The sequence below is a fragment of the Pinus tabuliformis genome, chromosome 6 (genome assembly GCF_031772625.1).
Source record: "Pinus tabuliformis cultivar Carrire ecotype Pingquan chromosome 6, CPIR1, whole genome shotgun sequence".
Classification (NCBI taxonomy): domain Eukaryota; kingdom Viridiplantae; phylum Streptophyta; class Pinopsida; order Pinales; family Pinaceae; genus Pinus; species Pinus tabuliformis.
This window is the reverse complement of record NC_142292.1, coordinates 222,675,553-222,693,580: the sequence shown is the minus strand read 5'-3', so window position 1 is coordinate 222,693,580 and position 18,028 is coordinate 222,675,553. Positions and strand designations below refer to the sequence as shown.

Here is an 18,028-nt window from a genome sequence, read left to right as displayed (position 1 = left end):
GGCTAGTTTTTGTATTCCTCCCTCCTTAAACATTATTGGTCGATTCGTTATTCAAGTTGTTGACATTGATCTGTTTTTGCTTAATAAATGGGGAGATGTTTTGACTTGCTTTGAGTGTAAAATTTTCATTTTGCTGATTCGATTGGCACTAAGACCAAGAAAATCTGGGCAGTTTGACCAATTGTTGACCGCAGAAAATTGCAGACTGCGACAGCAGCTTTCTCTCTCTCCTTTGACCAGTTTTCACAGGGATATCTTTGACTGTTTTGGGCTAAACTTGACCAGAATTCAAGGCCGCATTTATTGCTGCTTTTACCAAGTTAATTGGAGGGTTGACCATTGACTGTTGTGGATTGGTTAGGGCAGATTTTGACTGCTGTTGACTTGGACAGAATTGCAGATTTGAGCCAGTTGACCAGATTTGACTTTTAATCATTGTTATATTAGATTTATCGTTGGTTGACTTGGTTGAGAGTCAAAGCATTTGACTTTGAATCTTGTTGATAGATATTGATCATTGTACTCTCTGCTGAACATTTTATGACAATCTAATAGAAGAAGAATTACAAAGGGTTTTCCCCCTTGTGGGGTTTTTCCCTTTTTTTCACCAAACCGATGTCTCTTGTTGATGTGTTGATTGTCTCCTATTTTTCATTGCATTTACTGTACTATCTTCAATTATTGTTGATGAATGGAAAAATTAATTACTGTTGAAAAGATTGTTAATTGGAGAATTGAATTGGGCTAAAGTAATTGATACAAAATAGAGCAGTGTAAAATTAACAAAAAGAACAAGAGTTTGAAAATTTTAGGAATCTGGGGTAAAATCGGCTCCCTGCTATTGGGACTGCAGACACATTCTCCATGATCTGAGTGAGAAGGAAGAGGAAGACGAATTTAGGAAGACTGTGCATACTTGTCTAGAGATTTAATGGATGAAAATATCAGGTGCCACTACCTCCCAGATGGAGGGATAGAAGAAGCTCTGAATGTTGATGGGTTCAACCTCCAAACCAGTTAAGTCTCGGAAACCATAGATGTGGAGAGCCCTGATAGGCTCCTTATGATGTTTTATGGTATATGTGATTTCTGCTCCACAAGAATAGACCTGATAGTTTTATAATGTTTTGCTTGGACAATGGTTTGTTAGTTCAGGCACATGTTGTTGTGGAATATGGACTGTCAGTAGGTAAAGATATTTTTGACATAAATTACTTTGCAAAACAAAAGACTGTTGGGCCTACTTCAGTTTCAGTTTTTTTAATACAATGATGTGTCTGGAGCTCTTAGGTGCATTTCATATATCTAAAACCTTTTTCTGATATACGTATACATACATATAGTTAGACACACAAACACTTAAAATTATACTTACTACTTAGAAATTCAATAATCACAATTAAAGACATTAAATAGCTGTTAATGATTTAAGATCATCTGTGAAGTTTTGTTCTTTCATATTTTAGGAAAGGTTTAAAGATCCGGTCTGGACTGGTTCAGCTGGTCCCAAAGGTTTGGGGTCTAATGGAACCCGACACAAGTCTGGCCAAAGATGGTTACTATGAAAACTAAGAGAAGAAAGGAGGAAGAATTTAGGAAGATAGTGCATGCTTATCTAGAGATTCAAAGCAATGGCGAGAATATCAGGTGCCACTACCCCTGAATGTGGGGGAAAAAGAAGTTATGAATGTTGTTGACAGGTTCAACCTCCAAACCAGTGAAATCTCAAGAAACATACGTGTGAAGTGCCCTGATAAGCCCCTTACGATGTTTTAATAATATGTGTGATTTCTGTCACCATCGGCACAGACCTGATATTTTGATAATGTTTCACATTTGTTCATCTGGTCATGTGTTGTTTTAGTATATGGACTGTCAGTAAGTAAAGGTGTACCTGGAACTCTTACATTAATTTGATACATGGAAAAGCCTATTTCTAATATATACATATATATACATATATAGATAGATGGATAGACACACACTCACTTATGTCCTCACGTTTCCTATTACATTTAGCATTGTATCAGATGGAGTGTATTGGTCGGAAGTTAAAGTCACAGTGGCCCCATACACTTTTCTAACCAGGGTAGAGCCATAGTATTGTGTCCCTCATCGTAGGGTCAGGGTTTGGAGTGGGATTACTTCTCTATTCTGTTGAAGCATAATACTCTGAGACATCTCTTGTCTGGTTTTGGCGAGCAAAAGATTTCTATTGTTTGTTTGATCTATAAGCTCTCTGTGGCACCGAGGACTGGCTGAGGACATTCTAAGGCATTGACACTCTTTCTGTGGCACTGAGACCTGACTGTGGCCATTATTGGGCAGTGTACTGTGGAGCACTCATCTGATTAGGAAGTAGAGTGTACTGTAGAGCACTCATCTGATTAGGAAGTAGAGTGTCCTGTGGCATAAAATTCCAGCTGAAGCAGTTCTAGGGCAGCGAAGCCCTAATCTGGGTAATAAATGACCATTCTGTGGTAGCAACCACTGGAGTTTCCATCCCAGGGTATGCTGCTCATCTAAAAAAGGACCTCCTGTAACAGCAAGGGAGTTTAGGGAGTGAATTTGGCAGCAGAACTCTTCTGGGTTCCTATCTGAGGCAGCAAAAGGCCCTGACGTTGTCTCCCTGTAGCAGTAAGGCCACATCAAGGACAATCTGGAAGCAGAAGTCTACAAGGAGAAGCAGAGACCACATCTGAGGGATTTCAGTGACAGCAGGTCTCATCGCAGCAAACCTGTGGCAGCGGACAGCAACATAGTCGCTAGGGTACTAGGCAGCAAGGATAAGGAATTGCGCAGGCCAATAGAACGGTAACAGGTGGAATTTCTAAGCTGTTAAGTTGTGTTGCTAGTTAGTGTTGACACCTAATCCTCTGCGGTTGGGTGAACCTGGAATGTAAACAGTCATCAGAAGATGAACTGAGCAGTCACATTCTTGTATATAACAATAGCTACCTAATGTAATAAATCGAATCAGTTTTTCTGAGTTTTCTGCCAAACTGGAGTTACTCATGGCCTGACATGGTATCAGAGCCAGCTCCTTGTTTTAGCTATTATGCTCCTTGTAACTCCTCTGTCCTGACCTCTGCCTTTGCCTCTGCTTTATTCCCTTCTGTTCTGAAATAATCTGCCTCTGCCACTGCGCTCTGTCCATAACGCTTGTCTCTGACCTGCATAGGCCTGACCGCATCTGAAATTGAACAGTCAAGGTTCGAATCTCCATTATGGCGCCCATTCGCACCATTCCATTGAAACGTTGTTCAATTGGAACGCTGTTGAATTGACTGTGTATTGTGGTATTGAACGCTGTCCCTCACATTGACGTTGCCGCACAATTCCAGCAGATACCTGAGGCGCTCCACATCAAGCCTCGAACACGTCCCCTGTCGATACCTTCTTCAATGGGTACGCTGTCAAGCTGTAGCACAGAATGTTGAGAAATTTCGGGCTGCCTGCGCTATATCTCTATTGGTAATGGTATCAAAGCATATCAATATATTTTTATTTTGCTTCACGTTTGGTGAACGTCCATGGAAGCCCATATATATAGTATGTTATGAGAGATGGTTGGAAACAACCCAGTTTTTTTGAAAAATGAAAAATAGCATCCTTGATTAATCGCTTGCATCAAGAAGTGCTCTTTGGAATGGTTACTTGTTTGAAAAGCTACGCCAGAGATCGTATAATGTATTTCTCGTCAGCTCGTCTGGCATTCAAGTGCCTCAAGGCATGTTGAATGCGGCTAAAGATTGGTTGGAATGGTGCGGAATGTGCCACGATACATGAAGAGGGACGCCGACGGGATGCCCTGTAGAAGGCTTTATTTGGTTGAAGGCACTGTGAATCGAACCTTCGCGTCCGACTCTCATTAAATTCTCACCGCTCACTCTCCGGTGTTTTATGCAAGATTTTTGTCCACTAAAAAAAAGCGCACAGCTTTTTATATACATATGCCATTGCATGTTTCAATTTGGAATGCCTGTTTCAAATAAATGCTGCTGACATATATTTTGAAGTTTTCAAATAAATACGCTTGCTGCCTGATTCAAATAAGTTCGAATTTAAAATAAGTTTTGTGCGCTGGCCTCCATAACTTGGTTTAATGCTTTGCCGAAGTTGACCGCTGTAAATTACAGTTCAAAGAATGCGCATGACCATGATATTTATAGGTGAAGTTTTATGAGATTTATATAAGATTTATAAGGTGAAGTTTTATGAGGGTTATATGATGGACTTATATGAAACTTATATGAGGTTTATGTAAGGTGAATTTATACAATGATGGATTTATAGGGGTCACATTGTGGATTTGAAATCTTTTGAGTTGCCCTTTTGAGTACAACTTCATTGTATATCAGCAGAAAGTTTTTTTTTATCAGTAGAAGTTTTTTATCAGCAAAAATTTTTTTTTATCAGCAGAAGTATTTTTTTACAGAATGCATTCAATCATCTCTATGGTAGGAATAGTTCTCACTGGCAAGGAGAACTATCCTGAATGGTCCCGGATGATAAAACACACCCTCATCTTCAATGAGTTGTGGAAAGGAGTGTGTGTCGAAGAAGGAGACAATGACCCAGTGCAGCCTACATCAGACAAAGAGCTCGTCATTTGGGAAAACAAGAACAGCAAAGCCTATGCATTAATCGCAGCATCTGTAAATGAAGAAGTAAGTCGCCATATTTCATCATATTCAACTGCCTTTGAAGCTTTACAAAAGCTGAAATAACTCTATGACTCACATTCTGCACTTGAAGTTGTTCAGCTCATGATTAAACTCTTCACTCTTGCACTGAAAAATAATGATCCTCTTGCTCTTGCATCTGAAGTAAAGTCTATAATGCATGATATTAAATCCACTAAGGTTGAGCTGGATATCCCTCTTATTGCTTTTCTCAAGGCACTCTATCCTACCTACTCCAATTATCTTGAGTCTTTACAAGCAAATGGAAATCTTAAAGATATAACCTTTGACTCTCTTGTGAAAAAGTTTGCTGAAAGAGAGAAAGCCTTTGGAAAGAAGACAGCGCCTAAATCTTCTGAAGAGACTGTGTGCCTTGCTCATAAAGAAAAGCATCCTGTTCAAGATTCTACAAGAGGAAGAGGTGGACGAAGAGGAAGAGGAAGATACTTCAGAGGCAGGGGGGGCAGACATTCTCAAGGAGAAAAGGCAGACTTACATTGCATTCGCTGCAAACGAAATGGATCACATGATGCTTCTACATGCAAGCTACCATGGGACAAAATTGAGCAGAAAAGAAACCAGCAGAAAGGTAAAACTGATGATACAGACAAAGGTAAAGCACCTGAATCCGCTCACTATATTGAGGCACAATGTAACATTGGAGTAAATGAAGATTTGTTTAATGCTTCACTTGCTTATTCGAAAAATGATTGGTTGCTTGATTCAGGAGCAACCTGTCATATGACTCATAGAAAAGATTTTTTTGAAGATTTCACTGACAATGTTGATGGAGCAGTATATTTTGCAGATCAGTCAAAAATCAAGCCATCAGGGCTTGGCACAATCAGGCTTAAACTGCCTGGTCTTCCAGACTTTCTTCTGGATCATGTTCTATATCTCCCACAGCTCAAGAGAAACTTGTTGTCCTTGGTCCACATCCGCCAACAAGGTCACTCCATTCATATGTTTGATGACAAGCTAGAGGTAAGAAAAGCATCTGACCACTCACTTGTCATGAGGGGAATAGAAGAAGAAAGGCTTCTCAAACTGCAAGGAACCTCTGCTCATGCACAACATTTCTCATATATTTCTCATCATGAAGAAGGTACACTTCCATCAAGTTTATTATGGCATGCTAGATTTGGACATTTAAACTATGACAGTCTCCGCTTATTGAAGAAAAATGGTGTTGCTGGTTTGCCTACAATTCCTAGGAAACATAAGCAATGTGATGCTTGCATTCTAGGAAAGCATAGCAAACAGTCTTTTCATGATTCACATTCAAGAGCACATAGGAAGCTTGAACTCATTCATTCAGATTTATGTGGTCCAATGCCTGTTCCTTCTGCAAATGGAAATAAATATATCATGACATTTATTGATGATTACACCAGAATGTGTTGGGTTTATTTATTGAAGAACAAATATGATGCTTTTCAAACATTCAAGGATTTTCATAAATGGATTGAAAATGATGCACAATCTCATATTGGGTCTATTCGCACTGATAATGGAAAAGAATATACATCAAATGAATTTGAAAACTATCTTCGCCAACATGGGATCAAACATCAAACAATTGTGCCTTATAATCCCCAACAGAATGGTGTAGCTGAAAGAATGAATAGAACAATCTTGAATATGGTACGATCCGTGCTTTTCTTCAAAAATGTAAAGATAATGTTTTGGGTTGATGCTGTTCTATGTGCTACATATATAAAGAATAGATGTCCATCTAATGCTATAAGAAACAAGACTCCTTATGAATTGTGGTATGGACATGTTCCTTCGGTAAAACATTTCAGGATCTTTGGTTCCACCTGTTATGCTTTGATACCAAAGGTACATAGAAACAAACTTGGTGCTAGAAGTCGTAAGTGTATCTTCCTGGGGTATTCAAACACCTCTAAAGCATACCGCCTCTATGATGAAGTAAATAAAAAGTTTGTTGTATCTAGAGATGTCATTTTTCTTGAATCATCCAAATCTGACAATGTTGTTGAGCGGCAACTTGATCGTTTGGATAGATTCGCAAAAACGAAATCATTTCAAGAATTTGATAATCAGATTCTACATCTTGAAGGGGGGATTCCTATACTAGAACAACATGTGGAATCTTCTTCTTCTGAAGAACAATCTCCTCTGCATGAAACTCCAACAACGAATGATGCTTTAAGTGATGTAATTGATAGAATTGGGAGACTCAATCTTGATTCAGTCCCAACTCAATCAACAGAGCAGCCTAGACCATCTCAGAAAGGTCCCCCAAAGTGGCTAACAAAGACACTTGAAAGTGTTCATCCTGATGAAATTGGAAAAACAGGAACCAGAAATTCAAACCAACAAGATGGAGGTGATGTAGATGACTCTAATTCACCTGTTGATATGGATGTTACTTATGATTGTGAATTGAACTTGTCTACAGATTTTGAACCAACTTCCTTCAAAGAAGCTGCTTCTCATGATGAATGGAAAGAAGCGATGAAAAAGGAGTATGATGCCCTCATAAAGAATGGCACTTGGAAGCTGGTTGATCCTCCATTTGGAACCAAACCAATTGGCTGCAAGTGGGTCTACAAGAACAAATACAAAGCTGATGGCTCACTTGACAAGCACAAAGCTAGGCTTGTGGCAAAAGGTTTTGCACAGAAGGAAGGGGTCGATTATGAGGAAACTTTTGCCCCCACAGCAAAATGGGCCACCATCTGGACACTCTTTGCACTAGCAGCTCAGAACGGTTGGAAAGTCCATCAAATGGATGTAAAAACTGCGTTCTTGAATGGAGATCTAAAAGAGAATGTTTTTATGTCCCAGCCTGAAGGATTTGCTGTGAAAGGACATGAACAAAAAGTATGCAAACTTGTGAAGTCCTTGTATGGCCTCAAACAAGCACCGCGAGCCTGGTATGAAAAACTAACTGAGCATCTTCTGAAACTCAACTTCAATCATTTTGATCTTGATGATGCAACTTTATTTGTCAAGAAAGTTGGCAAAACAGTTGTATATCTTGTGGTATATGTAGATGATCTTTTAATGACAGGGAACAATGAAAGCTACATTGCATCCATAAAGAAGGAATTGCGGAAAAGTTTTGAAATGACTGATTTGGGCTATGTTCATTACTATCTTGGCATTGAAGTAACCCAACATCCAAAATCCATATTTCTTTCTCAAAAGAAATACATTAGAGATTTGTTAAACAAATTTGGCATGACAAAGTGCAATCCTCTTTCTACTCCAATGGAACAAAACTTAAAGCTCACATCTATTGAAGGAAAGGAATTTGAGGATGCAACAAAGTATAGACAGCTTATAGGAAGTCTTATCTGCCTCACTACTACCAGACCAGACATTTCATTTGCTGTTGGAATCCTCTCTAGGTTTATGAAAAAGCCTTGTGAGGGACATTGGTCTGCTGCAAAAAGAGTTCTAAGGTACTTGAAGGGAACTCAAGACCTTGGAATCAAGTATACACAGGTGGACGACTTCAAATTGATTAGATACTCTGATTCAGACTTCGATCGAGACAAAGAAACTAGGGTATCTACTTCAAGATATGCTATGAGTCTTGGATCAGGAGCTGTCTCTTGGAGATCACGCAAAAAATCAGTTCCAGCAGATTCCACAACAGAAGCAGAATACGTGGCAGCAGCTGAAGCAACGAAAGAAATTGTGTGGCTCGGGAAAATTCTTGAAGATTTGCAGGTAAAACAAGTACAATCAACTCCACTCATGATTGACAACACCTCTGCAATAAAGTTGGCCAAGAATCCAAAGTTCCATGATCGTACAAAGCACATCAATACTAAATATCATCTGATCCGACATCATGTTGAGGCCAAAACAATCCATCTCCGTCATTGTTCCACAAATGAGCAAATTGCAGACATCTTCACCAAAGCGCTTGGAAGAGAAAAGCTTGAAAGATTCAGAATGATGCTTGGACTCACCAACATTCCTTCAGATTAAGGGGGGGAATGTTGACACCTAATCCTCTGCGGTTGGGTGAACCTGAAATGTGAACAGTCATCAGAAGATGAACTGAGCAGTCACATTCTTGTATATAACAATAGCTACCTAATGTAATAAATCGAATCAGTTTTTCTGAGTTTTCTGCCAAACTGGAGTTACTCCTGGCCTGACAGTTAGTATTGTAATCCCTGGAGTGCTACTGTTCTTAACTATTCAGTGCTGTAACCGCATTAAGAAGTAAACCTATGGACATTGTAAACTGATGTGCCCTGTTGGTGTTGCTAAAGATTCATTTATCTGTACATTGTTGCGCATTAATTGTCATTTGTGATAAGTTGTAAAGGATAGTGTTTTATTGGTGCAATTGATTCTTATGCTCTTGATAACCCGAAGGACAAAAATTTGCCTACGGATAATACACAGTAGATGCACAGCCAGGTTGCTTGAGCCGAAGGGGAAAGAACCTGAATTGAATCCTTTTGACACAAGGGATTGGTCTGCAAATTTTATGGCAAATCAATTTCTACCCCAACAGAGAAAGAAGAGTCGTTCATCCAAGGTTGAACCAAAGGCTACAGGGGAAAAGAAGAAAAAAACGAAAACACAATTGCATTTTCAATGAGAAGATCTACTATGCTTTAGTCAACCTTGGTCAACACTCAACACCTAAAAGAACAAGAGTTTGAGAATTTTAAAAAGCTGGGGCAAAATCAGCTCCCCGCTGTTGGCACTGCAGGCAAATTCTCTATGACCTGACTGAGAAGGAGAAGGAAGAAGAAAGAAGAATTTACTATTTAGGAAGAAAGTGCATACTTGTCTAGATTCTAATGGACAAGAATATCAGGTGCCACTTCCTCCCAGCTGCAGGGAAAGAAGAAGCTCTGAACTTTGATGAGTTCAACCTCCAAAGCAGTGAAATCTCAGGAACCATACATATGGAGAGCCATGATAAGCTCCTTATAATGTTTTATGGTATATGTGATTTCTGCCCCACAGGAATAGCGGTGAATCGTGATAGTTTCATAATGTTTTGTTTAGAAGATGGTTTGTTAGTCCACGTATATGTCGTGGTGGAATATGGACTGTCAGTAAGTAAAGATGTTTTTGACACAAGTTACTTTGCAAAACAAAAGACTGTTGGGTCTACTTCGGTATCAGTTTTTTAATACAATGTGTCTGGAGCTCTTAGGTGCATTTCATATATATAAAAAAAAAATCTAATATACAGTATATACTATATATACATATAGTTAGACATACACACTTAAAATTATACATACTACTTAGAAATTCAAATAATAACAGTTAAAGACATTAAATAGTTGTTAATGATTTTAGATCCTCTATGAAGTTCTTTTTCTTGCATATATTAGGAAAGGTTTAAAGATCCGGTCTGGACTGGTTCAGCTGGTCCCAAAGGTTCGGGTACTAGCAGAACCGGAGACAGGTCTGGCCAAACATGGTTACTATGATAACTAGGAGAAAAAAATGGAGGAAGAATTTAGCAAGAGAGTGCATGCAAATCAACTACGAGAATATCAGGTGCCACTAACCCCGGATGTGGGGAAAGAAGAAGTTATGAATGTTGTTGACGGGTTCAACCTCCAAACCAGTGAAGTCTCAGGAACCATACATGTGAAGTACCCTGATAAGCCCCTTACGATGTTAATAATATGTGCAATTTATGTCACCACCGGCATAGACCTGATATTTTGATAATGTTTTACTTAGAAAATGGTTTGTTCGTCTGGTCATGTGTTGTTTGGTATATGGACCGTCAGTAAGTAAAGGTGTACCTGGAACTCTTAGACGCATTTGGTATATAGAAAAGTTTTTTTTCTAATATATACATACATATACATAGATAGATAGACACACGCGCACCTATGTTCTCACGTTTCTTAATACATTTAGCTCTGTATCAGACGCAGTGTATTGGTTGGAAGTTAAAGTCACAGTGACCCCATACACTTTTCTAAGCAGGGTAGGGCCACAGTATTGTGTGTCCCTCATCCTCTCGTATATGCAATGTTCTAGTCTGTTTTCAAAAATGCGGACCTGTTGTTTAAAATTCTGTCAGAAAGTTCCCTCTCATAATAAGATTCTCAGTAATCAGCTGACAGATCCTGTCACAGTTGGCATAGCAAGACTCGATGCATTTATTTGTCATAAGTATGAACATTAGCATATTCTCTTCATCTCCAGTCTAATTCAGACTGCATGCTCTGCATGTGGGTTTTACATGGTGGGTGTGTTGTGTATTCTGAGGAAACAATGCGGGCTCTTCTCTATTATTCGTTTTAGTGAAGAGGTCGCCCTTATGAGCACTGTTACATCAAGGGCAGCCAGGCCACCAAATTAAAATATGGCTACCCCGCTACAACGTGAGCCAGCAAAGGGCACACAGGAGTGGACTAAGCCTGCAGGGAATCGAGAGAGTGTGTGTCCAAAAGGTTAGCTCGATTAGTAGTAGATGCTCTTGTGCTAAGTCCACGGAGTTCTCGGGATCAAATCGCACTGTTACATCGAGGGCAGCCAGGCCACCAAATTAAAATATGGCTACCCCGCTACAACGTGAGCCAGCAAAGGGCACACAGGAGTGGACTAAGCCTGCAGGGAATCGAGAGAGTGTGTGTCCAAAACGTTAGCTCGATTAGTAGTAAATGCTCTTGTGCTAAGTCCACAGAATTCTCGGGATCAAATTGCACTGTTACATCAAGGGCAGCCAGGCCACCAAATTAAAATATGCCTACCCCGCTACAACGCGAGCTAGCAAAAGGCACACAGGAGTCTACTAAGCCTGCAGGGAATCGAGAGAGCGTGTGTCCAAAAGGTTAGCCCGATTAGTAGTAGATGCTCTTGTGCTAAGTCCACAGAGTTCTCGGGATCAAATCTCGTAGGGTTCTATGGGGATATCAGTCACTGATGCGGCAGCTAGTACGCCTTCTATCTGGAAATTCCGGGAAAAGGTGAGAGAGCTCCATAAGGTGTAGCGTGGTACCAGCATCCCCATTCTGTGGTTAAGTGTGTGAGGGTGGAGTGCGATTACTTCCTCGATTACACATAATGTAAAAACAAAAAAGCAGCTCAAAAAATAAAAATACCTTAAAAGACCCTGCAATTTTCGAGTCTCTGGTCCATTCCACGCCAAGGGTATTTTTCGATGGCTCGTACGAAGTCTTAAGAGTATCTTCTCCGTAGGCCTTCTGCATTGAGAAGTTCCATGAGTTGCTCGCAAAATCATAGCCAGGCTCAAATGTTCTCCCTCCTCCGGCATGGACATACGAATACTTGAGCTGACCGCTCGCCGATAAAAAGTTATACTTAGCCGAGACTTTGTTCGACGGATCAAAGGCCAAATTGCCATCCAACACAGTCATATTGGCCTTTTGGGCATGAATGTATGTCAGTTTCAGCTGCTTGCCCGCAAGTTTTGCGGAGTTCATGAACTGGAATCTCGCAGCCTGGATCACCAAAAATTATAAGAACAAAATAAATAGCTCCGAATGTTATAGCAGCACTATATGAAAACTCATGTATTTAATGAAGATTAAATCGCGAAGTGTGGAATGTACCTTCTTGGGCAGATCATAGTCTATCATGAAGAAGCCTGGTTTCTCAATCCCCAGAGTGATGCCATTGAGGCTGGGGCCATGAGCAAATGTTGAATCGGTGCATGTGGCCTTCAGCTTTAGATCTCCAGCATTCACAGTGGCTGTTACGGAGGCGGCTTGCACACCCGCTTCGTATTTTCCCTTCACAGACGCCTTGGTCATACTGAATCTTCTCTTTTTACACGGAAGAAAGGGCTCTGGGTTCTTCCTTTTACAAGCCTGCCTTCCTTCCTTTAACCAGAGGAGGATTTGGATTTAGGATTCATGTAGTGTTTCATTTAAGTTCATTTTCCCTCATCCGATCTCAAGTCCTCTCTGGCAACCACAGTTGTTATACCAACCCTTTTTGATGGTTGACAAAACCCTTTTTTATTCCATGCTCTTTTGGTGCTGCGCATGCTTTTTCCTTGTTTTTTCTAACGGATACAGTTTCAACTCCTTCGAACGATCGAACGAGCGAGGCGTAGTTTTGAAGATTTTGGGACAGGCTACCACAAATTCTAGATAACACCCTCTTTTATTTGGACTAGGATTTTGGTTTTTATATCCCATTTTTAATATTTGGTTGGTTGAATTTTGGTTTTTTTATCTCATATTTGGTATTTTTGTTGCTTTTTATTTCATATTTGGTATTTTTGTTCCAGTAGTTAATATGGATTAGGAACTAAAGAAATTTGGGGCCTTCTAAATAATACCAAAGGTTTACGTTTGGTATTTTTGTTGGTTTTATATTTCGCTTATGTTTGGTACTTTAGTTGGTTTCATATTTGGTATTTTTGTCAAGTAGTTCACATGGAATAGGAATTGATTTTTTTTTCACTCTAAATTATATCCGAAATTAATTAATAATTGTTTTGAATTTATGAAATTATAAATGTTAATTGATTCAAGTTGAGATGGTGATGAGGATCTCTTGAAATTTTTTTATTGACAGTTTAGATTGATTCTCAGGTTATGTTTTGTCTAAATGCTTATCAAGTGTTGTAGTGTGTTACAGAGTTTGTTAGGTTGCATTGACTTTTAATAAATTTAAAAAATTAAATTTGTGCCAAGTGGCTTCTGGCCCACCAATTTCCTAGGGATTTGAGATTATTCCAATTCGCAATAGTTTTTTTATTTATAACATTCATTTATATTAAGCAAATTTTATTTAGCAAAATGGTCCATTAATGTTAATAAATTTAAAAAATTAGATTCGTGCCAAGTGGCTTTCTGCCCACCAATTTCCTAGGAATTTGAGATTATTCCAATTCACAATAGTTTTTTTTGTTTCAATAGCTTTTTTGGTATATTTATGAAGTCTTCCGCTATATCAACCACATTAATATTTTTAATGTGGTTGTACTAGTTGTTAACAATGTATGGTTAGGTAGTAGTAAGCGTCTTCAAAGGTACTCAATCCATTAATGTATTGAAAATAGCAATTTCCTCATACAAAATTACAATTTTTATTGGATGCTTGTGATAGCAAAGAAAAAAAGTTCAAAAATGTAAAATGTTTAGTCTTCTTCTCTTTGGCCTCTGATTTTGGTCACAATATAAGAGATATCATCAAGTCATGGGTTTTTTTGCACTAAATGGAGTGTTTGTTATGCAAATGATTAGCAAACAAAAGGATTTGTCGTGTTGTGACTATAGTCTTTGTTGGTTTATGAAAGGCGCATGGGAGAGAATAGTGGAAGAACATAGGGAAGTTGTGTGAGGGGTTTACGAAAGTTTTTTTAAGAAAGTTGTGAGAAGGTTCTCAAAAGCCCCAAAGAATTCATGCATTATTTATTTGTAGGTTGATCAACAATTGATGACCAACTTCAAGACGCTTTGGGGAATATGGTCCTAAATGGATCCGTCCACTAAAATGAATGGCTTGGCTTGATAAAGGATGAAGCTTAGAGAATCAACCAAGGTAGGAAGTAGGTGAAGGAAAGCCTATAGGATCAACTTATCAAAACCAAGAAGTCAACATGGTTTTATTTAGCCAAGAAAAGCAATAGGCTAGCATAAGTGGTAACTATAAAGCAAGAGGTGGGCTAAGTGTATTAGGGAGGTATCAAACCCAACCTCGAAAGCATGTCAAACTTATGCTAGTGTAGAGATTAAATATGGTAGCATGTTGTTAACTGTTATGCTCTTAACCTACAAAATGATACCCAAATACAGAATATGTGAAGAAAAGATACCCAGAACACAGAATAACAATGATTTTATTATTCAAAGAGTAATGTTCACTTGCCTCTTCGAGGGGGCAACCTCTAATAGAGCAGAGCTCGACTACAAAATAAGACACGATGCTCCTCGCAGGGAGTCTCTATCCTTTATATATGACTCATACATGCAATACCATCTATCTAATACTACGGCCCATTTGCAACTAAATGTGGTTCCGTCATTAATTGTGGATTAACCACTTACAATTATTAATATGGGCTTTATTGACTCTTGACTATGACGTGATCCCATTACATAAATAAGGGGGTTAGGGTGGGACCCTAACATGCCCTCCCCCTTAAGACGAGCCTTGTCCTCAAGGCTGAAGCTGCGGAAACTGCTGAAGAATAGTGGTTGGTTCCCAAGTTGCATCTTCCGGAGAGGTGTCTTTCCATTTGACGAGGACTTCCTTAATCATGCGGCCGCGCAGTTGCTTGTCTCGTGTGTCTAGGACCTGTTCGGGTTGAAGCCAAATGGACCCTTCTTCGTCCAATTCAGGTAGACTGGTCTGAATTCTACAATTGTTCCCAATCACTTTCTTGAGGCATGAGACATGGAAAACTGGATGGATTTTTGCAGTAGGTGGCAAGGCCAACTTGTAGGCCACTTCTCCAATGCGCTGAAGTACTTGATATGGTCCGTAGAATTATGGAGAGAGTTTCTGACACCCCTTGTCCTTGAGTGATGTTTGCTTATATGGTTGTAGCCGTAAAAAGACCTGATCCCCTTCTTGAAATTGGCGCTCTGAGCGATGTTGATCTACTTGTTGCTTCATGCGGTTCTGAGCTTGATGAAGATTCACTCGAAGATGGGCGAGCATGGTTGCGCAGTGTTGTAGGAGTTGATCCACTGCTTGTACTTTTGAGCATCCCTTGAGATATGAAGTAGGTGAAGGCGGGAGTTGACCATATACTGCTTCATAGGGAGTCATTTTGGTGGTGGCATGATAGAGGTAACCACTGTACCTAAAGGTGTTGCTTTTCTGAAGTGAAACACCTAAGGTAGGTTTCTAGACATTTGTTGACGGCTTCGGTTTGACCATCTGTTTGCGGATGATAGGAAGTACTGAGTTTGAGTTGAGTGCCTTGTATTTTGAAGAGTTCCTACCAGAAATTACTGGTGAAGATCGGGTCGCGGTCGGACACAATAAAAGTGGGCATGCCATGCAATTTGAAGATCTAATCCATGAAAGATTGAGCAACCAAAGTTGGTGTAAACGGGTGAGGTAGGGCGCAAAAATGAGCATACTTCGACAGTCGATCCACAACCACCATGATGACTGACTTGTTCGCTGACTTTGGAAGACCTGTAATGAAATCCATAGAAACCTCCGTCCAAATTGATGCCGGAATGGGCAATGGTTGTAATGTGCCTAGTGTGTTGACGGTTTCCCCTTTGTGGCATTGACAGACATCACATTCTGCTACGAAAGTAAGGATGTCCTTTTTCATGCCTGTCCAAAAAAATGATCTTCTGGTGCGAGCATACGTCTTCTGAAAGCCCGAATGTCCTGCAATGGGAGATGAGTGCAATTCTACCAAAATGCGACTTTCGAGGGTGGATGTTGGTGATATTACGACTTTGTGCTTGTAGCGAAGAATATCATCCTGCCACGAGTAGCCCTTGGTGGAATTTGGATCTACTTGCAATTGAGAAATGAGTTGGGAGAGCCCGGGGTGTGAAAACCATTCCCTGCGAGCCTCTTCAATCCATTCTGGAATGGGGAGGGAAATTGCTAGCAGAGCACTTTCCTCCTCAAATTGGCGAGATAATGCATCTGCTACACTATTGTCTTACCCTTTCTTGTAAATGATCTCATAATCATATCCCAACATTTTGGCTAGCCATTTATTTTGTTGTGGGGAGGATAGGCGTTGCTCCAAAAAATATTTAAGACTGTGATGATCTGTGCGGATTTGGAAATGTCGCCCCAATAAGTAAGGTCGCGAGGTCTCGACTGCATGTAAGATGGCCATCATTTCCTTCTCGTAGGTAGATTGGCCCAGATTCCTCCCACTGAGTTGTTGGCTTGTGAAGGCTAACGGTCGCCCTTCCTGCATTAAGACTGCCCCAATACCTGTACCCGAAGCATCACATTCAATGCCAAAATATTTGGTGAAGTCAGGTAGTGCTAAGACTGGAGTGGAACACATGGCATTTTTTAGAGTTGTAAAGGCCTGTTGTGCTTCCTTATTCCAGAAGAATGAATTTTTCTTTAGGAGTTGGGTGAGGGGCTTCGCTATGCGAAAATAGTTGCGGACAAATTTACGATAATAGCCTATGAGACCCAAAAATCCTCTCAAGCTCTTCAAGGTCTTAGGTTGAGGCCATTCCTACATTGCCTGGATCTTTTTGGGGTCCACCTTGACACCTTCACGCCCCACAATGTGGCCCAAATACTCTACTTCTGCCATGCCAAACGAACACTTGGACATCTTGACAAATAATTTATGCTTGCGGAGCAGTTGCAAGAGTAGATCTACATGCTGAAGATGTGCGGCCCAAGTGCAACTATAGATGAGGATGTCATCGAAGAAAACAAGGACAAATTTCCTAAGATATGGTTTGAGAATGTGGTTCATAAGGCTCTGAAAAGTAGAGGGGGCATTACAAAGACCAAATGGCATGACCAGGAATTCATAATGGCCTTCATGAGTTCTGAAAGTAGTCTTGGGGATGTCGACTTCCTTCATGCGAATTTGGTGGTAGCCTGAGCGAAGATCCAGCTTAGTGAAGAATTGAACCCCATTGAGTTCATCCAGCAAATCATCAACCACCGAGATGGGAAATTTATCTTTGACTGTCAACTTATTAAGGGCCCGGAAGTCGGGACACATCCGCCACTCCCCATCTTTCTTGAGCACCATGACCACTGGGGATGAATAAGGACTAATGCTGGGACGAATGACACCTGCTTCCAAAAGTTCCTTGATGATTTTTTCTATTTCATTCTTTTGGGTGAATGGATATCTGTATGGGCGCACATTTGGGGGTTGGGCCCCTGGAACCAAAGTGATGCTATGATCATGTTCCCCTCGCGAGGGTGGAAGCTCATAAGGCTTGTCAAAGACCGGCAGATGGTTATTTAAAATCTGTTGCATCTCAGGATGAATTGGTAGAGGCTTTGTTTCGACTACCTGGATGGCATTAAATTGAGCTACAACTCCGTGATTGCCCTTTTTTAACAATTTTTCCATCCTATGCGAGCTAATGATAGAGGGGGCGGCAAGTTTGCAGAGAAGATCTGTATGTTTTGGTGAAAAATATGCAAAATCTAATTGCAGATCTGTATTCTTTGTGAAAAAATAGCCGATTTCAAAAAAAAAATCGGTTGAATCGGAGTCCGGATGAAGGAGATATCGCTGATCTAAAAATCAGTGGGGTTGCAGACAATTTTTCAGGGCAGCGAGTTTGCGGCGCAGATCTGGACGTCCTGGTGCAATATCTGCAAAATCTAATTGTAGATCTGGATTCTTTGTGAAAAAATACCCAAATTCAAAGAAAAAAAATCAGTCGAATCGGAGTCCGGATGAGGGAGATATCGCTGATTTA

The 18,028-nt window shown here is 40.1% G+C and overlaps 1 protein-coding gene across 1 annotated transcript in view; it reads right to left on the bottom strand.

The window, feature by feature from the left end:
- LOC149258256 (outer envelope pore protein 24A, chloroplastic-like) overlaps positions 1-12,729 on the bottom strand; it is a 95,256-nt gene extending 82,527 nt beyond the window's left edge. Inside the window, exons 1-2 of the mRNA XM_089414950.1 lie at positions 12,233-12,729; positions 11,762-12,121 (exon numbers count right to left, since the gene is read on the bottom strand). Coding sequence (XP_089271076.1) covers positions 11,762-12,121; positions 12,233-12,433 — 561 coding nt within the window. The 5' untranslated portion in view covers positions 12,434-12,729. The remainder of the gene's footprint in view (positions 1-11,761; positions 12,122-12,232) is intronic.
- Positions 12,730-18,028: the final 5,299 nt, after the last annotated feature.